The following is a 27,500-nucleotide window of genomic DNA, read 5'->3' on the forward strand; positions in this document are numbered from 1 at the left end:
AGCCCTACGTTAACTCTGCGTGACATTGTGAATCTACGTTAACTCAGCGTGACACCGTGAACTCGACGTGAACAGCGTGAAATCATGAACTCTATGTTAACTCAGTGGGACACCGTGAACTCTACATTAACTCAGCGTAACATCGTGAACTCTACGTTAATTCTGCGTGAAATCGTGAACTCTATGTTAACTCTGCATGACATCGTGAACTCTACGTTAACTCTGCATGACATCGTGAACTCTATTAACTGTGTGACACCATGAACTCTAAGTTAACTCTGCGTGACACCGTGAACTCTATGTGAACTCGCGTGAAATCGTGAACTCTGTTAACTATGTGAAAGTGTGAACTATATGTTACTCAATGTGAAAGTATGAACTTGAGTTAACTCTGTGTGAAATCGTGAACTCTATGTGAACTCTGTAACTAAAACTATGGACCGATCAACTGATCATCTGATCAACTGGTCTCTCAACGAAATTGACACCGTCTTCTCGACGAGAAGCTTGGGTTCGGGGGAACCTGCCCGTCCTGCCGGGACGTTGCAGCTGGTTACACGATGGACGCGTCGTGTGCCTAGCAGCCCTTTCCGTGGAGGACGTAGAAGACATCTACCTATTCGGAACTATGATTACAGGATTTCTGCTGTTTGGATTTGGCGTTGCCCTGGTTTATCGGAAAATTAAGGAAACGGTGACAGCCGTTAAGAGCCCCCTATGGCTGCCCGACGAAATTGGATCGATTTGAAATCCTATTGGGAAATGGGAGGAAAGTGGTGGAATAGTAGGTGCGCAAATTGGATGTAGCTGCTGGAAGACCAAACAATCCCAATCTTATCTGCTTTCGGCTCCCTCAACCAGAACGGGCCTTGGCCAAGGCCGTTACTGGAACAACAACTCCCCTGAAGATCGCTGAAGTGAGAACCTCTCTCATTCCCTTACCACCAGTCTGCCCGCAGAGGTCAGGAGGCATAGATTTCACGTGTCCGTGGGTCAAAAACTTCGGGCTGCATTTTGGAGCCTTTTTGAGGGCGCTAAAAATCGAAACACACCTCAGGCTCACAGTGCCCCTTCCCGCGCTACATCTGGGAAAAAAATATTTCAATTCTGACCTTCGATCGCAGAGTTATGATTTTTTTAAATGTATTACAATGTATGCCAATCCTCCCATGCCAGTTTTCGCCACCAGAGGGCATAAATGACCCATGTATTAAACTGTGTCATTTGGCATACACCTTCATGGGCCGGCCGTGTATGCCAATTTAGCCTAACTTTGGCTCTACTAAGGGAGGAGGATGGTCAATTTGCAAGAAAAGTACCCAGGATCAGGGGCACACCTCCTAGGGGCACATCAGTCAGGGATGTCTGAACCCATGGTCCTTGACCCTGTATTTTTATTCTCAATATTCACTTCAAAAAATGCTTTAGAAGGCTTGGCTAATGGTTAGCATGTGGTTATAGCGATTTTTCAACATGCTCCAAAATGCTTGAAATTAGAACGCCAGATAGGCCTGGATGGCGTGATGAACATACTAAAAGCACTAAGCTCTAGACCCTTTATAAGAGGTACTTCCGGTATATTTAAAAAAATGTCCAAACTGCTTGAAAATGAAACGCCAGACTCCCATGGATGCCCTGAACTACTGGGAGGACCATGGTCACTTTAGCATGCGAGTACCCAGGTTTTGGGAACATTTTCTGGGTACATGTTAGTCAAATCCCCCTCTCAAAGATCCAGGAGGATCGGAGTACAGTGAAGGTCACCAGGCAGACAGGAGGATTGGGGGACAGTGAAGGTCACCGGGCAGACATCACATACAAGGCCGGACCAGGAGTGACTATTCTGGGGTAAATGTTAGTCAAATCCCCCTCTCAAAGAACCAGGGAGGATTGGGGGACAGTGACTGTCACCAGGCATACATCACATACACGGCCGGACCACCAGGAGTGACTATACTGGGGTACATGTTCGTCAAATCCCCCTCTCAAAGATCCAGGAGGATTGGGGGACAGTGACGGTCACCAGGCATACAGGAGGATTGGGGGACAGTGAAGGTCACCAGGCATACGTCACATACAAGGCCGGACCACCAGGAGTGACTATACTGGGGTACATGTTAGTCAAATCGCCCTCTCAAAGATCCAGGAGGATTGGGGGACATTGACTGTCACCGGGGGGACAAAAGGCAAAATATAATTGGTCTGTGGGGCCTCTGGAGCTTACTCCATGACCTTGCTCACCCTCCGACCCCGTGCACCCACACTTAAGCACCCATCCCTGAGTTAAAACCCTCCTACAATTTTTTTTCCGTTTCGGGCCCCTGGTGGTATAAACGAAAAGAAAAAAAATGTTTATACCACCAGGGGTCCGAAACGAAAAAAATTCGGCATAATGGTTTTAACTCAGGGCAGTGCTTAAGTTTGGGGTCCACGGGGTCGGATGGTGAGCAAGGTCAGGGAGTAAGCTCCAGAGGCCCGACAGAAGAATGGAATTTTGCCTTTTGTCCCCCCGGTGACAGTCAATGTCCCCCAATCCTCCCTGGATCTTTGACTCACATTTACCCAAGTAAAGTCACTATTGGTTCGGCCTTGGAGGGAATGTATGCCTGGTGACAGTCAATGTCCCCCAATCCTCCCTGGATCTTTGACTCACATTTACCCAAGTAAAGTCACTATTGGTTCGGCCTTGGAGGGAATGTATGCCTGGTGACAGTCACTGTCCCCCAATCCTCCTGGATCTTTGAGAGGGGGATTTGACTAACATTTACCCAAGTATAGAGTCCTTTGTATGGGTGGAAGATGGTCACTTTAGCATGCAAGTACCCAGGATTTGGGCACCTTTTCTGGGTACAAAACAGGAGAAATCCCCTTAAAATAATGAGTGTCACTTGATGCCCTGAACTACTAACTCCAACTGATCTCTGTGTGGGAGGACCATGGTCAATTTAGCATGCACGTACCCAGGATTTGGGCACCTTTTCTGGGTACAAAACAGGAGAAATCCCCTTACAATAATGAGTGTCACTTGATGCCCTGAACTACTAACTCCAACTGATCTCTGTGTGGGAGGACCATGGTCACTTTAGCATGCAAGTACCCAGGATTTGGGCACCTTTTCTGGGTACAAAACAGGAGAAATCCCCTTACAATAACCAGTGTCACTTGATGCCCTGAACTAATAACTCCACCTGATCTCTGTGTGGGAGGACCATGGTCACTTTAGCATGCATGTACCCAGGATTTGGGCACCTTTTCTGGGTACAAAACAGGAGAAATCCCCTTACAATAACCAGTGTCACTTGATGCCCTGAACTAATAACTCCACCTGATCTCTGTGTGGGAGGACCATGGTCACTTTAGCATGCAAGTACCCAGGATTTGGGCACCTTTTCTGGGTACAAAACAGGAGAAATCCCCTTAAAATAACCAGGGTCATTTCACATACTCGGCCGGCCCATACAAGTGTATGTCAAATGGCCCATGTTCCCTAGTCATTAAACTGTGTCATTTCGACTACATCTGCATGGGCCGGCCGTGTCTGCCAATTTACCCTAACTTTTGCTCTACTAAGGGAGGAAGATGGTCAATTTGCAAGAAAAGTACCCAGGATCAGGGGCACTTCTCCTAGGGGCACATCAGTCAAAGTGGTCTGAGTCCATGGTACTTGGCCCCGTATTTTTATTCGCAATATTCACTTTTTAAAAAGCTTTAGAAGGCTTGGCTAATGGTTATCATGTGGCTAATAGCGATTTTTCAACATGCTCCAAAATGCTTGAAATTGAAACCACAGAGTCCCCAGAGTGGCGTGACTAACATACTCAAAGAACTAAGCTCTAGACCCTTCATAAGAGGTACTTTCGGCACTTCCGGTTTAGCATGTCACTTCCGGTTTAGCATGTAAAACGTCCAAAATGCTTGAAAATGAAACGCCAGACAGCCACGGATGCCCTGGTCCTTTATGGGACCACCATGGTCAGTTTACTATGCAAGTACCCAGGACTTGAGCCACCTTTCCTGGGTACAGAACAGGTAAAATGTCACTAAATGTACCAGGAGAACCATGGTCACATTACTATGCAAGTACCCAGGACTTGAAGCACCTTTCCTGGGTACAGAACAGGTAAAATGTCACTAAATGTACCAGTGTCACTTGATGCCCTGAACTACTAACACAAACTGATACTTGTATGGGAGGACCATGGTCACTTTAGCATGCAAGTACCCAGGATTTGGGCACCTTTTCTGGGTACAAAACAGGAGAAATCCCCTTACAATAATGAGTGTCACTTGATGCCCTGAACTACTAACTCCAACTGATCTCTGTGTGGGAGGACCATGGTCAATTTAGCATGCAAGTACCCAGGATTTGGGCACCTTTTCTGGGTACAAAACAGGAGACATACCCTTAAAATAATCAGTGTCACTTGATCCTCTGAACTAATAACTCCACCTGATCTCTGTGTGGGAGGACCATGGTCACTTTAGCATGCAAGTACCCAGGATTTGGGCACCTTTTCTGGGTACAAAACAGGAGACATACCCTTAAAATAATCAGTGTCACTTGATCCTCTGAACTAATAACTCCACCTGATCTCTGTGTGGGAGGACCATGGTCACTTTAGCATGCATGTACCCAGGTTTTGGGCACCTTTTCTGGGTACAAAACAGGAGAGGAGGACCATGGTCACTTTAGCATGCAAGTACCCAGGTTTTGGGCACCTTTTCTGGGTACAAAACAGGAGAAATCCCCTTAAAATAACCAGTGTCATTTCACATACACGGCCGGCCCATACAAGTGTATGTCAAATGATCAATTTTAGGGTCATTTCACATACACGGCCGGCCCATACAAGTGTATGTCAAATGACTCTAGGGTCATTTCAACTACACATGTATGGGCCGGCCGTGTATGCCAATTGACCCCGTCATGATAGTAGCATGTGGCTAATTAGCGATTCTTCAACAAGCTCCAAAATGCTGGAAATTAGAACCCCAGATGGTCATGGATGCCCTGAACAACATACTCTAAGCACAAGTCTGTAGACCCTTCAGAAAGCTAACTTCCGTTAGCAGCATGCTAGCTAGCTAAAACCAACTAATCCTTAAAGAGTGTCTCCTGTTGTATACTATATCAAGTTTTTTCAAAAATGACCAAAAAAATGAATTAATAAATAATAAATAATCAATTCCCATTGGCCCATTGAAATCAACAGTCTAATGGTCACTAACAGTCTCAGCAATTCAATAAATGAATCAAGAGCGCCATCTAGCGATTTTTTAAATATGTCACGCCCATGTACTCCAATTGACCCAAAGTAACCCATTCCTCCCCGTCGATTGTATGTTGTCTGGAAACACAATGTCACCGTGGTTACTTTCCTGTATGGCGGAATACATTGCATGTATTTTTTGTGTCAAAGGGGTGACTTTCCCTTGCCAACCCTAACCCTTCAAGAGAAACCCCATACCTAACCCTTCAAGGGAACCCCCAACCAACCCTAACCCTTCAAGGGAAAACCCAACCAACACTAACCCTTCAAGAGAAACCCCAACCAACCCTAACCCTTCAAGAGAAACCCCAACCAACCCTAACCCTTCAAGGGAAACCCCAACCCTAACCCTTCAAGGGAACCCCCAACCAACCCTAACCCTTCAAGAGAAACCCCAACCCTAAGCCTTCAAGGGAAAACCCAAACAACCCTAACCCTTCAAGAGAAACCCCAACCTACCCAAATCCTTCAAGAGAAACCCCAACCAACCCTAACCCTTCAAGAGAAACCCCAACCAACCCTAACCGTTCAAGAGAAACCCCAACCCTAACCCTTCAAGGGAACCCCCAACCAACCCTAACCCTTCAAGAGAAACCCCAACCCTAACCCTTCAAGGGAACCCCCAACCAACCCTAACCCTTCAAGGGAAAACCCAACCAACCGTAACACTTCAAGAGAAACCCCAACCAACCCTAACCCTTCAAGAGAAACCCCAACCAACCCTAACCCTTCAAGAGAAACCCCAACCAACCCTAACCCTTCAAGAGAAACCCCAACCAACCCTAACCCTTCAAGGGAAACCCCAACCAACCCTAACCCTTCAAGAGAAACTCCAACCAACCCTAACCCTTCAAGAGAAACCCCAACCAACCCTAACCCTTCAAGAGAAACCCCAACCAACCCTAACCCTTCAAGAGAAACCCCAATCAACCCTAACCCTTCAAGAGAAACCCCAATCAACCCTAACCCTTCAAGAGAAACCCCAATCAACCCTAACCCTTCAAGGGAACCCCCAACCAACCCTAACCCTTCAAGGGAAAACCCAACTAACCCTTCAAGAGAAACCCCAACCCTAACCCTTCAAGGGAACCCCCAACCAACCCTAACCCTTCAAGGGAAACCTTCAAGGAGTGAAGAGGAAACAAATTAAAACATTCCATGTGAGATCAAATACATAGTCAGGAAAAGCTCTCGGATAAAATCATGTTTTAAGAAATCATGAATCTAACATTTGAGGATCAAATGTTCACTGACCTTCTCTTCTTCAACCTCCACCGATCAATAATCCAATCAATGTGTTCACTGCTCGCTCTCACTCCTCTCTGTCTCTCTGACACTCTCTCTGACTCTCTCTCTCTCTGACACTCTCACTCCTATCACCTTTCTCTCTGTTTTATCTTCTACCCTCTTTCTCTCTGTCTCTCTCTCTCTCTCTCTCTCTCTCTCTGACACTCTCACTCCTGTATTTTTATGTATTACACTATATTATTGTGTAATACACTATTATTATGTATTACACTATATTATTATGTAATACACTGTATTATTATGTATTACACTATATTTTTATGTATTACACTGTATTATCATGTAATACACTGTATTATTATGTACCTTGCCGTCCTTCAACCGCAAGGTCGTGGGTTCGATCCCCGCTCTCCCCATTAGTTGCAAGTCGAAGTGTCCTTGAGCAAGGCACTGAAACCCCCAGCTGCTTCCGGGCGCTTTCACCGCCCCCTGCTCATAATAACTAAGGATGGGTTAAATGCAGAGAACTAATTTCCCCTTGGGGATTAATAAAAGTGTATATTCTTACACTGTATTATTATGTATTACACTGTATTATTATGTCTTACACTGTATTATTATGTATTACACTGTATTATTATGTAATACAATGTATTATTATGTAATACACTGTATTATTATGTATTACACTGTATTATCATGTAATACACTGTATTATTATGTAATACACTGTATTATTATTAGTGCTGTGAAAAATAACGCGTTAACTCAGTTAATTAAATTACAGGTTTAACAAATTTTTTTTTACGCATTTAACGCATGCGCAGAATGAGCTTCCACTCCGTCTGTTGTTGGTCGTCTCTCCAGCAGCGTGTCATTCTGTCTCTAGTGTCGCGTTAACACGACTCAGATCTCCGTCTCGCGCGCCGCAGAGCTCGGATGCCGGCGTGTGCGCACACATCGGGACGAAAAAAAGTCACTTGCCCCCCCCCCCCCCCCCCCCCCGTTAACAACGGCAGAGCTCCGATGCTGGCGCGCGCACTGGTGAGCAATGCAGGGCTCTCAAGTGTCACGCATTGAGCGTGAGACTCACGCATTTCGGTCATAACTCACGCACTCCTGCCACACATCGTATTTCTCACGCTGAAAAAAACTCTCGGCTCTTTAATGTTTTAATGCAGGGGTGTACCATATGTCGATCGCGGTCGCCGCAGAGCTTCGATGCCGGCGCGCGCATCGCTCTGTCGCGCGAGCCGAGAATTGTTCACGGGGGGGGTAGACGAAAATTACAGGGTGACGGGTGGAGATTTCCCTCTGTTATAATAGTAGGGGAAACACTGGAGTTGATAAGCGTGTCTTCTTGTCTGATAAATACGTAACTGTGAGGTGCGCGAATGGACCGAGCGGCCAGCTGCTGATCACTCACTCAACAATTTTTTGGAAGCACCGAAGACCCATTTTGACCCAGGAAAAACCCTGAATGTATATATGGGATTAATCATGATTAATCCACAGAAACCTGTGATTAACCTGATTAAAAATTTTAATCGTTTCACAGCCCTAATTATTATGTATTACACTATATTATCATGTAATACACTGTATTATTATGTATTACACTGTATTATCATGTAATACACTGTATTGTTATGTAATACACTGTATTATTATGTATTACACTATATTATCATGTAATACACTGTATTATTATGTATTACACTGTATTATTATGTCATACACTGTATTATTATGTATTACACTGTATTATTATGATGCTTTAATTACAGTGTATTATCATGTAATACACTGTATTATTATGATGCTTTTATTACACTGTATTATTATGTATTACACTAGGGCTGCAACTAACGATTATTTTGATAATCGATTAATCGGTTGATTATTTTATCGATTAATCGATTAATCGGATAAAAAAACAAAAAAACTTTAATGTTCAACCCTTTATTCAAAACAGGGTCCGTCAGTACGGTCATGGAAAACCTGGAAAAGTCATGGAATTTTAAAATGGCTATTAGCAGGCCTATAAAAGTAATTGAAAAAAATAAAATCCCAAAATATTTGGAAAAGTAATGCAAATTTGTTTTATTCAAATGTTAATTTACACGGTATATATACGGTATGCTTTGGAATTCTCATTGTTAGTTTAAATACTACATCTTCTCACTTTGTCACATATAGCCAGCCCTAGTGGTAACAGTCTATAAACAGTAGAGTGATGGTAACAGTCCATAAAGAGTAGAGTGGTGGTAACAGTCTATAAACAGTAGAGTGGTGGGAACAGTCTATAAACAGTAGAGTGATGGTAACAGTCTATAAACAGTAGAGTGGTGGTAACAGTCTATAAACAGTAGAGTGATGGTAACAGTCTATAAACAGTAGAGTGGTGGTAACAGTCTATAAACAGTAGAGTGATGGTAACAGTCCATAAAGAGTAGAGTGGTGGTAACAGTCTATAAACAGCAGAGTGATGGTAACTGTCTATAAACAGTAGAGTGGTGGTAACAGTCTATAAACAGTAGAGTGATGGTAACAGTCCATAAAGAGTAGAGTGGTGGTAACAGTCTATAAACAGTAGAGTGTTGGTAACAGTCTATAAACAGTAGAGTGGTGGTAACAGTCTACAAACAGTAGAGTGGTGGTAACAGTCTACAAACAGTATAGTGGTGGTAACAGTCTATAAACAGTAGAGTGATGGTAACAGTCCATAAACAGTAGAGTGGTGGTAACAGTCTATAAACAGTAGAGTGATGGTAACAGTCCATAAAGAGTAGAGTGGTGGTAACAGTCTATAAACAGCAGAGTGATGGTAACTGTCTATAAACAGTAGAGTGATGGTAACAGTCTATAAACAGTAGAGTGGTGGTAACAGTCTATAAACAGTAGAGTGGTGGTAACAGTCTATAAAGAGTAGAGTGGTGGTAACAGTCTATAAACAGTAGAGTGGTGGGAACAGTCTATAAACAGTAGAGTGATGGTAACAGTCTATAAACAGTAGAGTGGTGGTAACAGTCTATAAACAGCAGAGTGATGGTAACTGTCTATAAACAGTAGAGTGGTGGTAACAGTCTACAAACAGTATAGTGGTGGTAACAGTCTATAAACAGTAGAGTGATGGTAACAGTCTATAAACAGTAGAGTGATGGTAACAGTCTATAAACAGTAGAGTGATGGTAACAGTCCATAAAGAGTAGAGTGGTGGTAACAGTCTATAAACAGCAGAGTGATGGTAACTGTCTATAAACAGTAGAGTGGTGGTAACAGTCTATAAACAGTAGAGTGATGGTAACAGTCTATAAACAGTAGAGTGGTGGTAACAGTCTATAAACAGTAGAGTGATGGTAACAGTCCATAAAGAGTAGAGTGGTGGTAACAGTCCATAAACAGTAGAGTGGTGGTAACAGTATATAAACAGGAGAGTGATGGTAACAGTCTATAAACAGTAGAGTGGTGGTAACAGTCTATAAACAGTAGAGTGGTGGTAACAGTCCATAAAGAGTAGAGTGATGGTAACAGTCCATAAAGAGTAGAGTGATGGTAACAGTTCATAAAGAGTAGAGTGGTGGTAACAGTCCATAAACAGTAGAGTAATGGTAACAGTCCATAAAGAGTAGAGTGGTGGTAACAGTCTATAAACAGTAGAGTGGTGGTAACAGTCCATAAAGAGTAGAGTGATGGTAACAGTCCATAAAGAGTAGAGTGATGGTAACAGTCCATAAAGAGTAGAGTGGTGGTAACAGTCCATAAACACGCCTTTGATAAGAGAATAATAATATTGTGGCTGTTTTGGTTGACATGACTAGACTCCTGAATGAACTGAATTTAAAGCTGCAGGGCAAAGACAATTAAGTAAAATGTATTTTTGTAAAATGAAGAACTTTATTTTAAGATAAATATATTCAAAATCTTTCTGTAATGTTTTCCCATTTTATAATCCAGCCCTTAATGTTATGGAAATGAGAGAATAACATTTCTTCATTATTGGAGTATTTATAATTCATCCAGTTAAATTTCAATTCAGATAATAAATATTGGTGAGATATTATTATTTTACATTATTTATCTCTTTCTTTCTTTGATTTCCTCACAGATGTGGAAGAAGTGCTTCTTCAAAACATCCGGGACTCCTCACACTGCACCATTACCCTGGTCTACAGGTTCACACGATCTGTTCTAGTCTGCGGCTGCGCACAGACACATTACGGTGGCGTCACGTGTGTCCGTTACGGTAAAACATAAACAGGAAGCTCCAACGGGACACGAGCTCGCGCTGGAATGGCTGAAAGTGGCGCTCAGGTCAGAAAGTAAACTCATAGCTTCACCGTCACGTGGTTCATGTAGCTCGCTGTGTTTTACATACGCGCAAGTGTATACAGATATATCTAGTTTTATATCTAGTTATATATCATGTCTGCAGCTTGGAAAAGCAGTAACACGTTCACAAGACTGATACAGAGCACGTGACACACGTTACACATAGAACACGTTAGACACGTAGTACATATAATACTACCTGCTAGAGGAGTCAGTACCCGTTAGACACGCAGTACACATAGTACTACCTGCTAGAGGAGTCAGTACCCGTTAGACACGTAGTACACATAGTACTACCTGCTAGACGAGTCAGTACCCGTTAGACACGTAGTACACATAGTACTACCTGCTAGAGGAGTCAGTACCCGTTAGACACGTAGTACACATAGTGCTACCTGCTAGAGGAGTCAGTACCCGTTAGACACGTAGTACACATAGTACTACCTGCTAGAGGAGTCAGTACCCGTTAGACACGTAGTACACATAGTACTACCTGCTAGAGGAGTCAGTACCCGTTAGACACGCAGTACACATAGTACTACCTGCTAGAGGAGTCAGTACCCGTTAGACACGTAGTACACATAGTACTACCTGCTAGAGGAGTCAGTACCCGTTAGACACGTAGTACACATAGTGCTACCTGCTAGAGGAGTCAGTACCCATTAGACACATAGTACACATAATACTACCTGCTAGAGGAGTCAGTACCCGTTAGACACGCAGTACACATAGTACTACCTGCTCGACGAGTCAGTACCCATTAGACACGTAGTACACATAGTACTACCTGCTAGAGGAGTCAGTACCCATTAGACACGCAGTACACATAGTACTACCTGCTCGACGAGTCAGTACCCATTAGACACGTAGTACACATAGTACTACCTGCTCGACGAGTCAGTACCCATTAGACACGTAGTACACATAGTACTACCTGCTAGACGAGTCAGTACCCGTTAGACACGTAGTACACATAGTACTACCTGCTAGAGGAGTCAGTACCCGTTCGACACGTAGTACACATTGTACTACCTGCTAGAGGAGTCAGTACCCGTTAGACATGCAGTATACATAGTACTACCTGCTAGAGGAGTCAGTACCCGTTCGACACGTAGTACACATTGTACTACCTGCTAGAGGAGTCAGTACCCGTTAGACACGCAGTACACATAGTACTACCTGCTAGAGGAGTCAGTACCCATTAGACACGCAGTATACATAGTACTACCTGCTAGAGGAGTCAGTACCCGTTAGACACGCAGTACACATAGTACTACCTGCTAGAGGAGTCAGTACTCGTTAGACACGTAGTACACATAGTACTACCTGCTAGAGGAGTCAGTGCCGTTAGACACGTAGTACACATAGTACTACCTGCTAGAGGAGTCAGTACCCGTTAGACACGCAGTACACATAGTACTACCTGCTAGAGGAGTCAGTACTCGTTAGACACATAGTACTACCTGCTTGAGGAGTCAGTACCCGTTCGACACGCAGTACACATAGTACTACCTGCTAGAGGAGTCAGTACCCGTTAGACACGTAGTACACATAGTACTACCTGCTAGACGAGTCAGTACCGTTGACACGTAGTACACATAGTACTACCTGCTAGAGGTCAGTACCGTTAGACACACAGTACACATAGTACTACCTGCTAGAGGAGTCAGTACCCATTAGACACGCAGTACACATAGTACTACCTGCTAGAGGAGTCAGTACCCATTAGACACGTAGTACACATAGTACTGCCTGCTAGAGGAGTCAGTACCCATTAGACACGTAGTACACATTGTACTACCTGCTAGAGGAGTCAGTACCCATTAGACACGTAGTACACATAGTACTACCTGCTAGAGGAGTCAGTACCCATTAGACACGTAGTACACATAATACTACCTGCTAGAGGAGTCAGTACCCATTAGACACGTAGTACACATAGTACTACCTGCTAGAGGAGTCAGTACCCATTAGACACACAGTACACATAGTACTACCTGCTAGAGGAGTCAACCCATTAGACACGTAGTACACATAGTACTACCTGCTAGAGGAGTCAGTACCCATTAGACACGTGGTACACATAGTGCTACCTGCTAGAGGTCAGTACCCGTTAGACACGTAGTACACATAGTACTACCTGCTAGAGGAGTCAGTACCCGTTAGACACACAGTACACATAGTACTACCTGCTAGAGGAGTCAGTACCCGTTAGACACGTAGTACACATAGTACTAACTGCTAGAGGAGTCAGTACCCGTTAGACACACAGTACACATAGTACTACCTGCTAGAGGAGTCAGTACCGTTATACACGTAGTACATAGTACAACCTGCTAGACGAGTCAGTACCCATTAGACACGTAGTACACAGTACTACCTGCTAGAGGAGTCAGTACCCGTTAGACACGTAGTACACATAGTACTACCTGCTAGAGGAGTCGGTACCCATTAGACACGTAGTACACATAGTACTACCTGCTAGAGGAGTCAGTACCCATTAGACACGCAGTATACATAGTACTACCTGCTAGAGGAGTCAGTACCCGTTAGACACGTAGTACACATAGTACTACCTGCTAGAGGAGTCAGTACCCATTAGACACGCAGTATACATAGTACTACCTGCTAGAGGAGTCAGTACCCATTAGACACGTAGTACACATAGTACTACCTGCTAGAGGAGTCAGTACCCATTAGACACGCAGTACACATAGCACTACCTGCTAGACGAGTCAGTACCCATTAGACACGTAGTACACATAGTACTACCTGCTAGACGAGTCAGTACCCGTTAGACACGTAGTACACATAGTACTACCTGCTAGAGGAGTCAGTACCCATTAGACACGCAGTACACATAGTACTACCTGCTAGAGGAGTCAGTACCCATTAGACACGCAGTATACATAGTACTACCTGCTAGAGGAGTCAGTACCCATTAGACACGTAGTACACATAGTACTACCTGCTGGGAGTCAGTACCCGTTAGACACGTGGTACACATAGTACTACCTGCTAGAGGAGTCAGTAACCATTAGACACGTAGTACACATAGTACTACCTGCTAGAGGTCAGTACCCATTAGACACGTGGTACACATAGTGCTACCTGCTAGAGGAGTCAGTACCGTTAGACACTCAGTACACATAGTACTACCTGCTAGAGGTCAGTACCATTAGACACGTGGTACACATAGTGCTACCTGCTAGAGGAGTCAGTACCCATTAGACACGTAGTACACATAGTACTACCTGCTAGACGAGTCAGTACCCATTAGACACGTAGTACACATAGTACTACCTGCTAGACGAGTCAGTACCCATTATACACGTAGTACACATAGTACTACCTGCTAGAGGAGTCAGTACCCGTTAGACACGTAGTACACATAGTGCTACCTGCTAGAGGAGTCAGTACCCATTAGACACGTAGTACACATAGTACTACCTGCTAGACGAGTCAGTACCCGTTAGACACGTAGTACACATAGTACTACCTGCTAGAGGAGTCAGTACCCATTAGACACGTAGTACACATAGTACTACCTGCTAGAGGAGTCAGTACCCATTAGACACGTAGTACACATAGTACTGCCTGCTAGAGGAGTCAGTACCCGTTAGACACGTAGTACACATAGTACTACCTGCTAGAGGAGTCAGTACCCATTAGACACGTAGTACACATAGTACTACCTGCTAGAGGAGTCAGTACCCATTAGACACGCAGTACACATAGTGCTACCTGCTAGAGGAGTCAGTACCCGTTAGACACGCAGTACACATAGTACTACCTGCTAGAGGAGTCAGTACCCATTAGACACGTAGTACACATAGTACTACCTGCTAGAGGAGTCAGTACCCATTAGACACACAGTACACATAGTACTACCTGCTAGAGGAGTCAACCCATTAGACACGTAGTACACATAGTACTACCTGCTAGAGGAGTCAGTACCCGTTAGACACGTAGTACACATAGTACTACCTGCTAGAGGAGTCAGTACCCGTTAGACACACAGTACACATAGTACTACCTGCTAGAGGAGTCAGTACCCGTTAGACACGTAGTACACATAGTACTAACTGCTAGAGGAGTCAGTACCCGTTAGACACACAGTACACATAGTACTACCTGCTAGAGGAGTCAGTACCCGTTATACACGTAGTACACATAGTACTACCTGCTAGACGAGTCAGTACCCATTAGACACGTAGTACACAGTACTACCTGCTAGAGGAGTCAGTACCCGTTAGACACGTAGTACACATAGTACTACCTGCTAGAGGAGTCGGTACCCATTAGACACGTAGTACACATAGTACTACCTGCTAGAGGAGTCAGTACCCATTAGACACGCAGTATACATAGTACTACCTGCTAGAGGAGTCAGTACCCGTTAGACACGTAGTACACATAGTACTACCTGCTAGAGGAGTCAGTACCCATTAGACACGCAGTATACATAGTACTACCTGCTAGAGGAGTCAGTACCCGTTAGACACGTAGTACACATAGTACTACCTGCTAGAGGAGTCAGTACCCATTAGACACGCAGTACACATAGCACTACCTGCTAGACGAGTCAGTACCCATTAGACACGTAGTACACATAGTACTACCTGCTAGACGAGTCAGTACCCGTTAGACACGTAGTACACATAGTACTACCTGCTAGAGGAGTCAGTACCCATTAGACACGCAGTACACATAGTACTACCTGCTAGAGGAGTCAGTACCCATTAGACACGCAGTATACATAGTACTACCTGCTAGAGGAGTCAGTACCCCTTAGACACGTAGTACACATAGTACTACCTGCTAGACGAGTCAGTACCCGTTAGACACGTAGTACACATAGTACTACCTGCTAGAGGAGTCAGTAACCATTAGACACGTAGTACACATAGTACTACCTGCTAGAGGAGTCAGTACCCATTAGACACGTAGTACACATAGTGCTACCTGCTAGAGGAGTCAGTACCCGTTAGACACTCAGTACACATAGTACTACCTGCTAGAGGAGTCAGTACCCATTAGACACGTAGTACACATAGTGCTACCTGCTAGAGGAGTCAGTACCCATTAGACACGTAGTACACATAGTACTACCTGCTAGACGAGTCAGTACCCATTAGACACGTAGTACACATAGTACTACCTGCTAGACGAGTCAGTACCCATTATACACGTAGTACACATAGTACTACCTGCTAGAGGAGTCAGTACCCGTTAGACACGTAGTACACATAGTGCTACCTGCTAGAGGAGTCAGTACCCATTAGACACGTAGTACACATAGTACTACCTGCTAGACGAGTCAGTACCCGTTAGACACATAGTACTGCCTGCTAGAGGAGTCAGTACCCGTTAGACGTGGTACATAGTACTACCTGCTAGAGGAGTCAGTACCCATTAGACACGTAGTACACATAGTACTACCTGCTAGAGGAGTCAGTACACGTTAGACACGTAGTACACATAGTACTGCCTGCTAGAGGAGTCAGTACCCGTTAGACACGTAGTACACATAGTACTACCTGCTAGAGGAGTCAGTACCCATTAGACACGTAGTACACATAGTACTACCTGCTAGAGGTGTCAGTACCCATTAGACACGCAGTACACATAGTACTACCTGCTAGAGGAGTCAGTACCCGTTAGACACGCAGTACACATAGTACTACCTGCTAGAGGAGTCAGTACCCGTGAGACACGTAGTACACATTGCACTACCTGCTAGAGGAGTCAGTACCCGTTAGACACGTAGTACACATAGTACTACCTGCTAGAGGAGTCAGTACCCGTTAGACACGTAGTACACATAGTGCTACCTGCTTGTGGAGTCAGTACCCATTAGACACGTAGTATACATAGTACTACCTGCTAGAGGAGTCAGTACCCATTAGACACGCAGTACACATAGTACTACCTGCAAGAGGAGTCAGTACCCGTTAGACACGTAGTACACATAGTACTACCTGCTAGAGGAGTCAGTACCCATTAGACACGTAGTATACATAGTACTACCTGCTAGAGGAGTCATTACCTGTTAGACACACAGTACACATAGTACTACCTGCTAGAGGAGTCAGTACCCGTTAGACACGCAGTACACATAGTGCTACCTGCTGGAGGAGTCAGTACCCGTTAGACACGTAGTACACATAGTACTACCTGCCTGACGTCAAGGCACCAGACACGTAGTACACATAGTACTACCTGCTAGAGGAGTCAGTACCCGTTAGACACGTAGTACACATAGTACTACCTGCTAGAGGAGTCAGTACCCGTTAGACACGTAGTACACATAGTACTACCTGCTAGAGGAGTCAACCCATTAGACACGTAGTACACATAGTACTACCTGCTAGAGGAGTCAGTACCCGTTAGACACACAGTACACATAGTACTACCTGCTAGAGGAGTCAGTACCCGTTAGACACGTAGTACACATAGTACTACCTGCTAGAGGAGTCAGAACCCGTTAGACACACAGTACACATAGTACTACCTGCTAGAGGAGTCAGTACCCGTTAGATACGTAGTACACATAGTACTACCTGCTAGAGGAGTCAGTACCCGTTAGACACACAGTACACATAGTACTACCTGCTAGAGGAGTCAGTACCCATTAGACACGCAGTACACATAGTACTACCTGCTAGAGGAGTCAGTACCCATTAGACACGTAGTACACATAGTACTACCTGCTAGAGGAGTCAGTACCCATTAGACACGCAGTATACATAGTACTACCTGCTAGACGAGTCAGTACCCATTAGACACGTAGTACACATAGTACTACCTGCTAGAGTCAGTACCCGTTAGACACACAGTACACATAGTACTACCTGCTAGACGAGTCAGTACCCATTAGACACGTAGTACACATAGTACTGCCTGCTAGAGGAGTCAGTACCCGTTAGACACGTAGTACACATAGTACTGCCTGCTAGAGGAGTCAGTACCCGTTAGACACACAGTACACATAGTACTACCTGCTAGAGGAGTCAGTACCCGTTAGACACGCAGTACACATAGTACTACCTGCTAGACGAGTCAGTACCCGTTAGACACGTAGTACACATAGTACTACCTGCTAGAGGAGTCAGTACCCGTTAGACACGTAGTACACATAGTACTACCTGCTAGACGAGTCAGTACCCGTTAGACACGTAGTACACATTGTACTACCTGCTAGAGGAGTCAGTACCCGTTAGACACGCAGTACACATAGTACTACCTGCTAGAGGAGTCAGTACCCATTAGACACGTAGTACACATAGTACTACCTGCTAGAGGAGTCAGTACACATAGTGCTACCTGCTTGAGGAGTCAGTACCCATTAGACACGTAGTACACATAGTACTACCTGCAAGAGGAGTCAGTACCCGTTAGACACGTAGTACACATAGTACTACCTGCTAGAGGAGTCAGTACCCGTTAGACACACAGTACACATAGTACTACCTGCTAGAGGAGTCAGTACCCGTTAGACACGTAGTACACATAGTACTACCTGCTAGAGGAGTCAGTACCCATTAGACACGTAGTACACATAGTACTACCTGCTAGAGGAGTCAGTACCCGTTAGACACGCAGTACACATAGTACTACCTGCTAGAGGAGTCAGTACCCGCTAGACACGTAGTACACATAGTACTACCTGCTAGAGGAGTCAGTACCCGTTAGACACGTAGTACACATAGTGCTACCTGCTTGAGGAGTCAGTACCCATTAGACACGTAGTACACATAGTACTACCTGCAAGAGGAGTCAGTACCCGTTAGACACGTAGTACACATAGTACTACCTGCTAGAGGAGTCAGTACCCATTAGACACGTAGTACACATAGTGCTACCTGCTAGAGGAGTCAGTACCCGTTAGACACTCAGTACACATAGTACTACCTGCTAGAGGAGTCAGTACCCATTAGACACGTAGTACACATAGTACTACCTGCTAGAGGAGTCAGTACCCGTTAGACACGCAGTACACATAGTACTACCTGCTGGAGGAGTCAGTACAGCACGTCATGTTACAAAAGTACTCTACATACGCGTCTGTGCATTGACTTTGCGATGCTATTGGTGTGAAAGCAGCTCTACTGTTTATAGACTTTTACCATCATCTATTTGTGGATGGTAACAGTCTATAAACAGTAGAGTGGTGGTAACAGTCTATAAACAGTAGAGTGGGTAACAGTCTATAAACAGAAGAGTGGGTAACAGTCTACGAACAGTAGAGTGGTGGTAACAGTCTATAAACAGTAGAGTGATAGTAACAGTCTATAAACAGTAGAGTGGTGGTAACAGTCTATAAACAGTAGAGTGGTGGTAACAGTCTATAATCAGGAGAGTGATGGTAACAGTCTATAAACAGTAGAGTGGTGGTAACAGTCTATAAACAGTAGAGTGGTGGTAACAGTCTATAAACAGTAGAGTGGTGGTAACAGTCTATAAACAGTAGAGTGGTGGTAACAGTCTATAATCAGTAGAGTGGTGGTAACAGTCTGTACACAGTAGAGTGGTGGTAACAGTCTATAAACAGTAGAGTGGTGGTAACTGTCTATAAACAGTAGAGTGGTGGTAACAGTCTATAAACAGTAGAGTGGTGGTTACAGTCTATAAACAGTAGAGTGATGGTAACAGTCTACAAACAGTAGAGTGGTGGTAACAGTCTATAAACAGAAGAGTGATAGTAACAGTCTACAAACAGTAGAGTAATGGTAACAGTCTATAAACAGTAGAGTGGTGGTAACAGTCTATAATCAGTAGAGGTGGTAACAGTCTATAAACAGTAGAGTTGTGGTAACAGTCTATAATCAGTAGAGTGGTGGTAACAGTCTATAAACAGTAGAGTGGTGGTAATAGTATAAACAGTAGAGTGGTGGTAACAGTCTATAAACAGTAAAGTGGTGGTAACAGTCTATAAACAGTAGAGTGGTGGTAAGTCTATAAACAGTAGAGTGATGGTAACAGTCTATAAACAGTAGAGTGGTGGTAACAGTCTATAAACAGTAGAGTGGTGGTAAGTCTATAAACAGTAGAGTGATGGTAACAGTCTATAAACAGTAGAGTGGTGGTAACAGTCCATAAAGAGTAGAGTGGTGGTAACAGTCTATAAACACTAGAGTGGTGCTAACAGTCTATAAACAGTAGAGTGGTGGTAACAGTCTATAAACAGTAGAGGTTGTAACAGTCTATAAACAGTAGAGTGGTGGTAACAGTCTATAAACAGTAGAGGTGGTAACAGTCTATAAACAGTAGAGTGATGGTAACAGTCTAAACAGTAGAGGTGGTAACAGTATAAACAGGAGAGTGATGGTAACAGTCTACAAACTAGAGTGGTGGTAACAGTCTATAAACAGTAGAGTGATGGTAACAGTCTATAAACAGTAGTGATGGTAACAGTCTATAAACAGTAGAGTGGTGGTAACAGTCTATAAACTAGAGTGGTGCTAACAGTCTATAATCAGTAGAGTGGTGGTAACAGTCTAAACAGTAGAGTGGTGGTAACAGTCTATAAACAGTAGAGTGGTGGTAAACAGTAGAGTGATGGTAACAGTCTATAAACAGTAGAGTGGTGGTAACAGTATAAACAGTAGAGTGGTGGTAACAGTTTAAACAGTAGAGTGGTGGTAACAGTCTATAAACAGTAGAGTGATGGTAACAGTCTATAAACAGTCGAGTGATGGTAACAGTCTATAAACAGTCGAGTGGTGGTAACAGTCTATAAACAGTAGAGTGGTGGTAACAGTCTATAAACAGTAGAGTGGTGGGAACAGTCTATAAACAGTAGAGTGGTGGGAATAGTCTATAAACAGTAGAGTGGTGGGAACAGTCTATAAACAGTCGAGTGGTGGTAACAGTCTATAAACAGTCGAGTGGTGGTAACAGTCTATAAACAGTAGAGTGGTGGTAACAGTCTATAAACAGTAGAGTGATGGTAACAGTCTATAAACAGTAGAGTGGTGGTAACAGTCTATAAACAGTAGAGGTGGTAACAGTCTATAAACAGTAGAGTGATGGTAACAGTCTATAAACAGTAGAGGTGGTAACAGTCTATAAACAGTAGAGTGGTGGTAACAGTCTATAAACAGTAGAGTGGTGGTAACAGTCTATAATCAGTAGAGTGGTGGTAACAGTCTGTACACAGTAGAGTGGTGGTAACAGTCTATAAACAGTAGAGTGGTGGTAGCTGTCTATAAACAGTAGAGTGGTGGTAACAGTCTATAAACAGTAGAGTGGTGGTTACAGTCTATAAACAGTAGAGTGATGGTAACAGTCTACAAACAGTAGAGTAATGGTAACAGTCTATAAACAGTAGAGTGGTGGTAACAGTCTATAATCAGTAGAGGTGGTAACAGTCTATAAACAGTAGAGTGGTGGTAACAGTCTATAATCAGTAGAGTGGTGGTAACAGTCTATAAACAGTAGAGGTGGTAATAGTATAAACAGTAGAGTGGTGGTAACAGTCTATAAACAGTAAAGTGGTGGTAACAGTCTATAAACAGTAGAGTGGTGGTAAGTCTATAAACAGTAGAGTGATGGTAACAGTCTATAAACAGTAGAGGTTGTAACAGTCTATAAACAGTAGAGGTGGTAACAGTCCATAAACAGTAGAGTGATGGTAACAGTCTATAAACAGTAGAGGTGGTAACAGTCTATAAACAGGAGAGTGATGGTAACAGTCTACAAACAGTAGAGTGGTGGTAACAGTCTATAAACAGTAGAGTGATGGTAACAGTCTATAAACAGTAGAGTGATGGTAACAGTATAAACAGTAGTGATGGTAACAGTCTATAAACAGTAGAGTGGTGGTAACAGTCTATAAACTAGAGTGGTGGTAACAGTCTATAATCAGTAGAGTGGTGGTAACAGTCTATAATCAGTAGAGTGGTGGTAACAGTCTAAACAGTAGAGTGGTGGTAACAGTCTATAAACAGTAGAGTGGTAACAGTCTATAAACAGTAGAGTGATGGTAACAGTCTATAAACAGTAGAGTGGTGGTAACAGTCTAAACAGTAGAGTGGTGGTAACAGTCTATAAACAGTAGAGTGATGGTAACAGTCTATAAACAGTCGAGTGATGGTAACAGTCTATAAACAGTCGAGTGGTGGTAACAGTCTATAAACAGTAGAGTGGTGGTAACAGTCTATAAACAGTAGAGTGGTGGGAACAGTCTATAAACAGTAGAGTGGTGGGAACAGTCTATAAACAGTAGAGTGATGGTAACAGTCTATAAACAGTAGAGTGGTGGTAACAGTCTATAAACAGTAGAGTGGTGGTAACAGTCTATAAACAGTCGAGTGGTGGTAACAGTCTATAAACAGTAGAGTGGTGGTAACAGTCTATAAACAGTAGAGTGATGGTAACAGTCTATAAACAGTAGAGTGGTGGTAACAGTCTATAAACAGTAGAGGTGGTAACAGTCTATAAACAGTAGAGTGATGGTAACAGTCTATAAACAGTAGAGGTAACAGTCTATAAACAGGAGAGTGATGGTAACAGTCTACAAACAGTAGAGTGGTGGTAACAGTCTATAAACAGTAGAGTGATGGTAACAGTCTATAAACAGTAGTGATGGTAACAGTCTATAAACAGTAGAGTGGTGGTAACAGTCTATAAACAGTAGAGTGGTGGTAACAGTCTATAATCAGTAGAGTGGTGGTAACAGTCTATAAACAGTAGAGTGGTGGTAACAGTCTATAAACAGTAGAGTGGTGGTAACAGTCTATAAACAGTAGAGTGGTGGTAAACAGTAGAGTGATGGTAACAGTCTATAAACAGTAGAGTGGTGGTAACAGTCTATAAACAGTAGAGTGGTGGTAACAGTCTAAACAGTAGAGTGGTGGTAACAGTCTATAAACAGTAGAGTGATGGTAACAGTCTATAAACAGTCGAGTGATGGTAACAGTCTATAAACAGTCGAGTGGTGGTAACAGTCTATAAACAGTAGAGTGGTGGTAACAGTCTATAAACAGTAGAGTGGTGGGAACAGTCTATAAACAGAGTGGTGGGAATAGTCTATAAACAGTAGAGTGATGGTAACAGTCTATAAACAGTAGAGTGGTGGGAACAGTCTATAAACAGTCGAGTGGTGGTAACAGTCTATAAACAGTCGAGTGGTGGTAACAGTCTATAAACAGTCGAGTGGTGGTAACAGTCTATAAACAGTAGAGTGGTGGTAACAGTCTATAAACAGTAGAGTGATGGTAACAGTCTATAAACAGTAGAGTGATGGTAACAGTCTATAAACAGTAGAGTGGTGGTAACAGTCTATAAACAGTAGAGTGGTGGTAACAGTCTAAACAGTCGAGTGGTGGTAACAGTCTATAAACAGTCGAGTGGTGGTAACAGTCTATAAACAGTAGAGTGGTGGTAACAGTCTATAAACAGTAGAGTGATGGTAACAGTCTATAAACAGTAGAGTGGTGGTAACAGTCTATAAACAGTAGAGTGGTGGTAACAGTCTATAAACAGTAGAGTGGTGGTAACAGTCTATAAACAGTAGAGTGGTGGTAACAGTCTATAAACAGTAGAGTGATGGTAACAGTCTATAAACAGTCGAGTGATGGTAACAGTCTATAAACAGTAGAGTGGTGGTAACAGTCTATAAACAGTAGAGTGGTGGTAACAGTCTATAAACAGTAGAGTGGTGGTAACAGTCTATAAACAGTAGAGTGGTGGGAACAGTCTATAATCAGTAGAGTGGTGGTAACAGTCTATAAACAGTAGAGTTGTGGTAACAGTCTATAATCAGTAGAGTGGTGGTAACAGTCTATAAACAGTAGAGTGGTGGTAATAGTATAAACAGTAGAGTGGTGGTAACAGTCTATAAACAGTAAAGTGGTGGTAACAGTCTATAAACAGTAGAGTGGTGGTAAGTCTATAAACAGTAGAGTGATGGTAACAGTCTATAAACAGTAGAGTGGTGGTAACAGTCTATAAACAGTAGAGTGGTGGTAACAGTCTATAAACAGTAGAGTGATGGTAACAGTCTATAAACAGTAGAGTGGTGGTAACAGTCCATAAAGAGTAGAGTGGTGGTAACAGTCTATAAACACTAGAGTGGTGCTAACAGTCTATAAACAGTAGAGTGGTGGTAACAGTCTATAAACAGTAGAGTGATGGTAACAGTCTATAAACAGTAGAGTGGTGGTAACAGTCTATAAACAGTAGAGGTGGTAACAGTATAAACAGTAGAGTGATGGTAACAGTCTAAACAGTAGAGGTGGTAACAGTATAAACAGGAGAGTGATGGTAACAGTCTACAAACTAGAGTGGTGGTAACAGTCTATAAACAGTAGAGTGATGGTAACAGTCTATAAACAGTAGTGATGGTAACAGTCTATAAACAGTAGAGTGGTGGTAACAGTCTATAAACTAGAGTGGTGCTAACAGTCTATAATCAGTAGAGTGGTGGTAACAGTCTAAACAGTAGAGTGGTGGTAACAGTCTATAAACAGTAGAGTGGTGGTAACAGTCTATAAACAGTAGAGTGGTGGTAAACAGTAGAGTGATGGTAACAGTCTATAAACAGTAGAGTGGTGGTAACAGTATAAACAGTAGAGTGGTGGTAACAGTTTAAACAGTAGAGTGGTGGTAACAGTCTATAAACAGTAGAGTGATGGTAACAGTCTATAAACAGTCGAGTGATGGTAACAGTCTATAAACAGTAGAGTGGTGGTAACAGTCTATAAACAGTAGAGTGGTGGTAACAGTCTATAAACAGTAGAGTGGTGGGAACAGTCTATAAACAGTAGAGTGGTGGGAATGGGAACAGTCTATAAACAGTAGAGTGGTGGTAACAGTCTATAAACAGTCGAGTGGTGGGAACAGTCTATAAACAGTAGAGTGGTGGTAACAGTCTATAAACAGTAGAGTGGTGGTAACAGTCTATAAACAGTAGAGTGGTGGTAACAGTCTATAAACAGTAGAGGTGGTAACAGTCTATAAACAGTAGAGTGATGGTAACAGTCTATAAACAGTAAGTCTATAAACAGTAGAGTGGTGGTAACAGTCTATAAACAGTAGGGTGGTAACAGTCTATAAACAGTAAAGTGGTGGTAACAGTCTATAAACAGTAGAGTGGTGGTGGTAACAGTCCATAAACAGTAGAGTGATGGTAACAGTCTATAAACAGTAGAGGTGGTAACAGTCTATAAACAGGAGAGTGATGGTAACAGTCTACAAACAGTAGAGTGGTGGTAACAGTCTATAAACAGTAGAGTGATGGTAACAGTCTATAAACAGTAGAGTGATGGTAACAGTCTATAAACAGTAGTGATGGTAACAGTCTATAAACAGTAGAGTGGTGGTAACAGTCTATAAACTAGAGTGGTGGTAACAGTCTATAATCAGTAGAGTGGTGGTAACAGTCTATAAACAGTAGAGTGGTGGTAACAGTCTATAAACAGTAGAGTGGTGGTAACAGTCTATAAACAGTAGAGTGGTGGACAGTCTATAAACAGTAGAGTGGTGGTAACAGTCTAAACAGTAGAGTGGTGGTAACAGTCTATAAACAGTAGAGTGATGGTAACAGTCTATAAACAGTCGAGTGATGGTAACAGTCTATAAACAGTCGAGTGGTGGTAACAGTCTATAAACAGTAGAGTGGTGGTAACAGTCTATAAACAGTAGAGTGGTGGGAACAGTCTATAAACAGTAGAGTGGTGGGAACAGTCTATAAACAGTAGAGTGATGGTAACAGTCTATAAACAGTAGAGTGGTGGGAACAGTCTATAAACAGTCGAGTGGTGGTAACAGTCTATAAACAGTAGAGTGGTGGTAACAGTCTATAAACAGTCGAGTGGTGGTAACAGTCTATAAACAGTAGAGTGGTGGTAACAGTCTATAAACAGTAGAGTGATGGTAACAGTCTATAAACAGTAGAGTGGTGGTAACAGTCTATAAACAGTAGAGGTGGTAACAGTCTATAAACAGTAGAGTGATGGTAACAGTCTATAAACAGTAACAGTAGAGTGGTGGTAACAGTCTATAAACAGTAGAGTGATGGTAACAGTCTATAAACAGTAGTGATGGTAACAGTCTATAAACAGTAGAGTGGTGGTAACAGTCTATAAACAGTAGAGTGGTGGGAACAGTCTATAAACAGTAGAGTGGTGGGAACAGTCTATAAACAGTAGAGTGGTGGTAACAGTCTATAAACAGTAGAGTGGTGGTAAACAGTAGAGTGATGGTAACAGTCTATAAACAGTAGAGTGGTGGTAACAGTCTATAAACAGTAGAGTGGTGGTAACAGTCTATTAACAGTAGAGTGGTAACAGTCTATAAACAGTAGAGTGATGGTAACAGTCTATAAACAGTAGTGTGGTAACAGTCTATAAACAGTAGAGTGGTGGTAACAGTCTATAAACAGTAGAGTGGTGGTAACAGTCTATAAACAGTAGAGTGGTGGTAACAGTCTATAAACCAGTAGAGTGGTGGTAACAGTCTATAAACAGTAGAGTGGTGGTACAGTCTATAAACAGTAGAGTGGTGGTAACAGTCTATAAACAGTAGTGGTGGTAACAGTCTATAAACAGTAGAGTGGTGGTAACAGTCTATAAACAGTAGAGTGGTGGTAACAGTCTATAAACAGTAGAGTGATGGTAACAGTCTATAAACAGTAGAGTGGTGGTAACAGTCTATAAACAGTAGAGTGTCTATAAACAGTCAGTCTATGTGGTGGTAACAGTCTATAAACAGTAAGTGGTGGTAACAGTCTATAAACAGTAGAGTGGTGGTAACAGTCTATAAACAGTAGAGTGGTGGTAACAGTCTAAACAGTAGAGTGGTGGTAACAGTCTATAAACAGTAGAGTGATGGTAACAGTCTATAAACAGACAGTCTATAAACAGTACAGTCTATAAACAGTCTATAAACAGTCGAGTGGTGGTAACAGTCTATAAACAGTAGAGTGGTGGGAACAGTCTATAATCAGTAGAGTGGTGGTAACAGTCTATAAACAGTAGAGTGGTGAGTGGTGGAACAGTCTATAAACAGTAGAGTGGTGAAGGTAGAGTGGTGGAACAGTCTATAAACAGTAGTGGTGGTAACAGTCTATAAACAGTAGAGTAGTCAGTATAAACAGTAGAGTGGTCACATGTGGTGAACCCAGATAACAGTGACTGTGGTGGCAGCGTGTTGACTGATGAGTTCACTTGTGTTCGGCAGGTGAGGTGGTGGAGCTGTATGGAACCGAGGGAACAGGTGAGTTCACCTGAGAGGAAATACTCACGCCTTTAACCTGGTTAGCACTTCCTGTAACGTGTGTGTGTTTCAGGGAAGACAGAGCTGCTTTACCACCTGCTGTGCCGCTGCGTGTTGCCGGTGGCTAACGGCGGTCTAGAGGTGGATGTTGTGTTCGTGGACACCGACTACAGTCTGGACATGCTACGACTGGTCAGCATCCTGGACAGCCGACTGAATGCCGGTAGACGCTCACACACACGCACACACACGCACACACACTCACACACACATTCAATTCAGTTTATTTTATATAGCCCACTATCACAAAATACAAATTTGCCTCAGAGTGCTTTACAATCTGTACACATAGACTGTGACAGGATCGTAGCCGTCACCAGGAGGTTCCCCCATAAGCACCAAGGAAATGCGCAACCAGAGGGATATTTG

General features: G+C 43.1%; 2 protein-coding genes across 2 annotated transcripts in view; one reads left to right on the top strand and one right to left on the bottom strand.

Moving 5' to 3' along the window:
• Positions 1 to 2,229, bottom strand: part of chodl (chondrolectin) — a 5,465-nt gene extending 3,236 nt beyond the window's left edge. Inside the window, exons 1-2 of the mRNA XM_056434636.1 lie at positions 2,225 to 2,229; positions 943 to 1,034 (exon numbers count right to left, since the gene is read on the bottom strand). Coding sequence (XP_056290611.1) covers positions 943 to 1,034; positions 2,225 to 2,229 — 97 coding nt within the window. The remainder of the gene's footprint in view (positions 1 to 942; positions 1,035 to 2,224) is intronic.
• A 1,682-nt stretch (positions 2,230 to 3,911) lies between these two features.
• The window catches only part of xrcc2 (X-ray repair complementing defective repair in Chinese hamster cells 2), a 34,079-nt gene continuing 10,490 nt past the window's right edge, over positions 3,912 to 27,500 (top strand). Inside the window, exons 1-3 of the mRNA XM_056434637.1 lie at positions 3,912 to 3,972; positions 27,036 to 27,071; positions 27,145 to 27,294. Of these exons, the coding sequence (XP_056290612.1) occupies positions 3,912 to 3,972; positions 27,036 to 27,071; positions 27,145 to 27,294 (247 nt within the window). The remainder of the gene's footprint in view (positions 3,973 to 27,035; positions 27,072 to 27,144; positions 27,295 to 27,500) is intronic.

Source organism: Pseudoliparis swirei, chromosome 16, assembly GCF_029220125.1.
Source record: "Pseudoliparis swirei isolate HS2019 ecotype Mariana Trench chromosome 16, NWPU_hadal_v1, whole genome shotgun sequence".
Taxonomy (NCBI): Eukaryota; Metazoa; Chordata; class Actinopteri; order Perciformes; family Liparidae; genus Pseudoliparis; species Pseudoliparis swirei.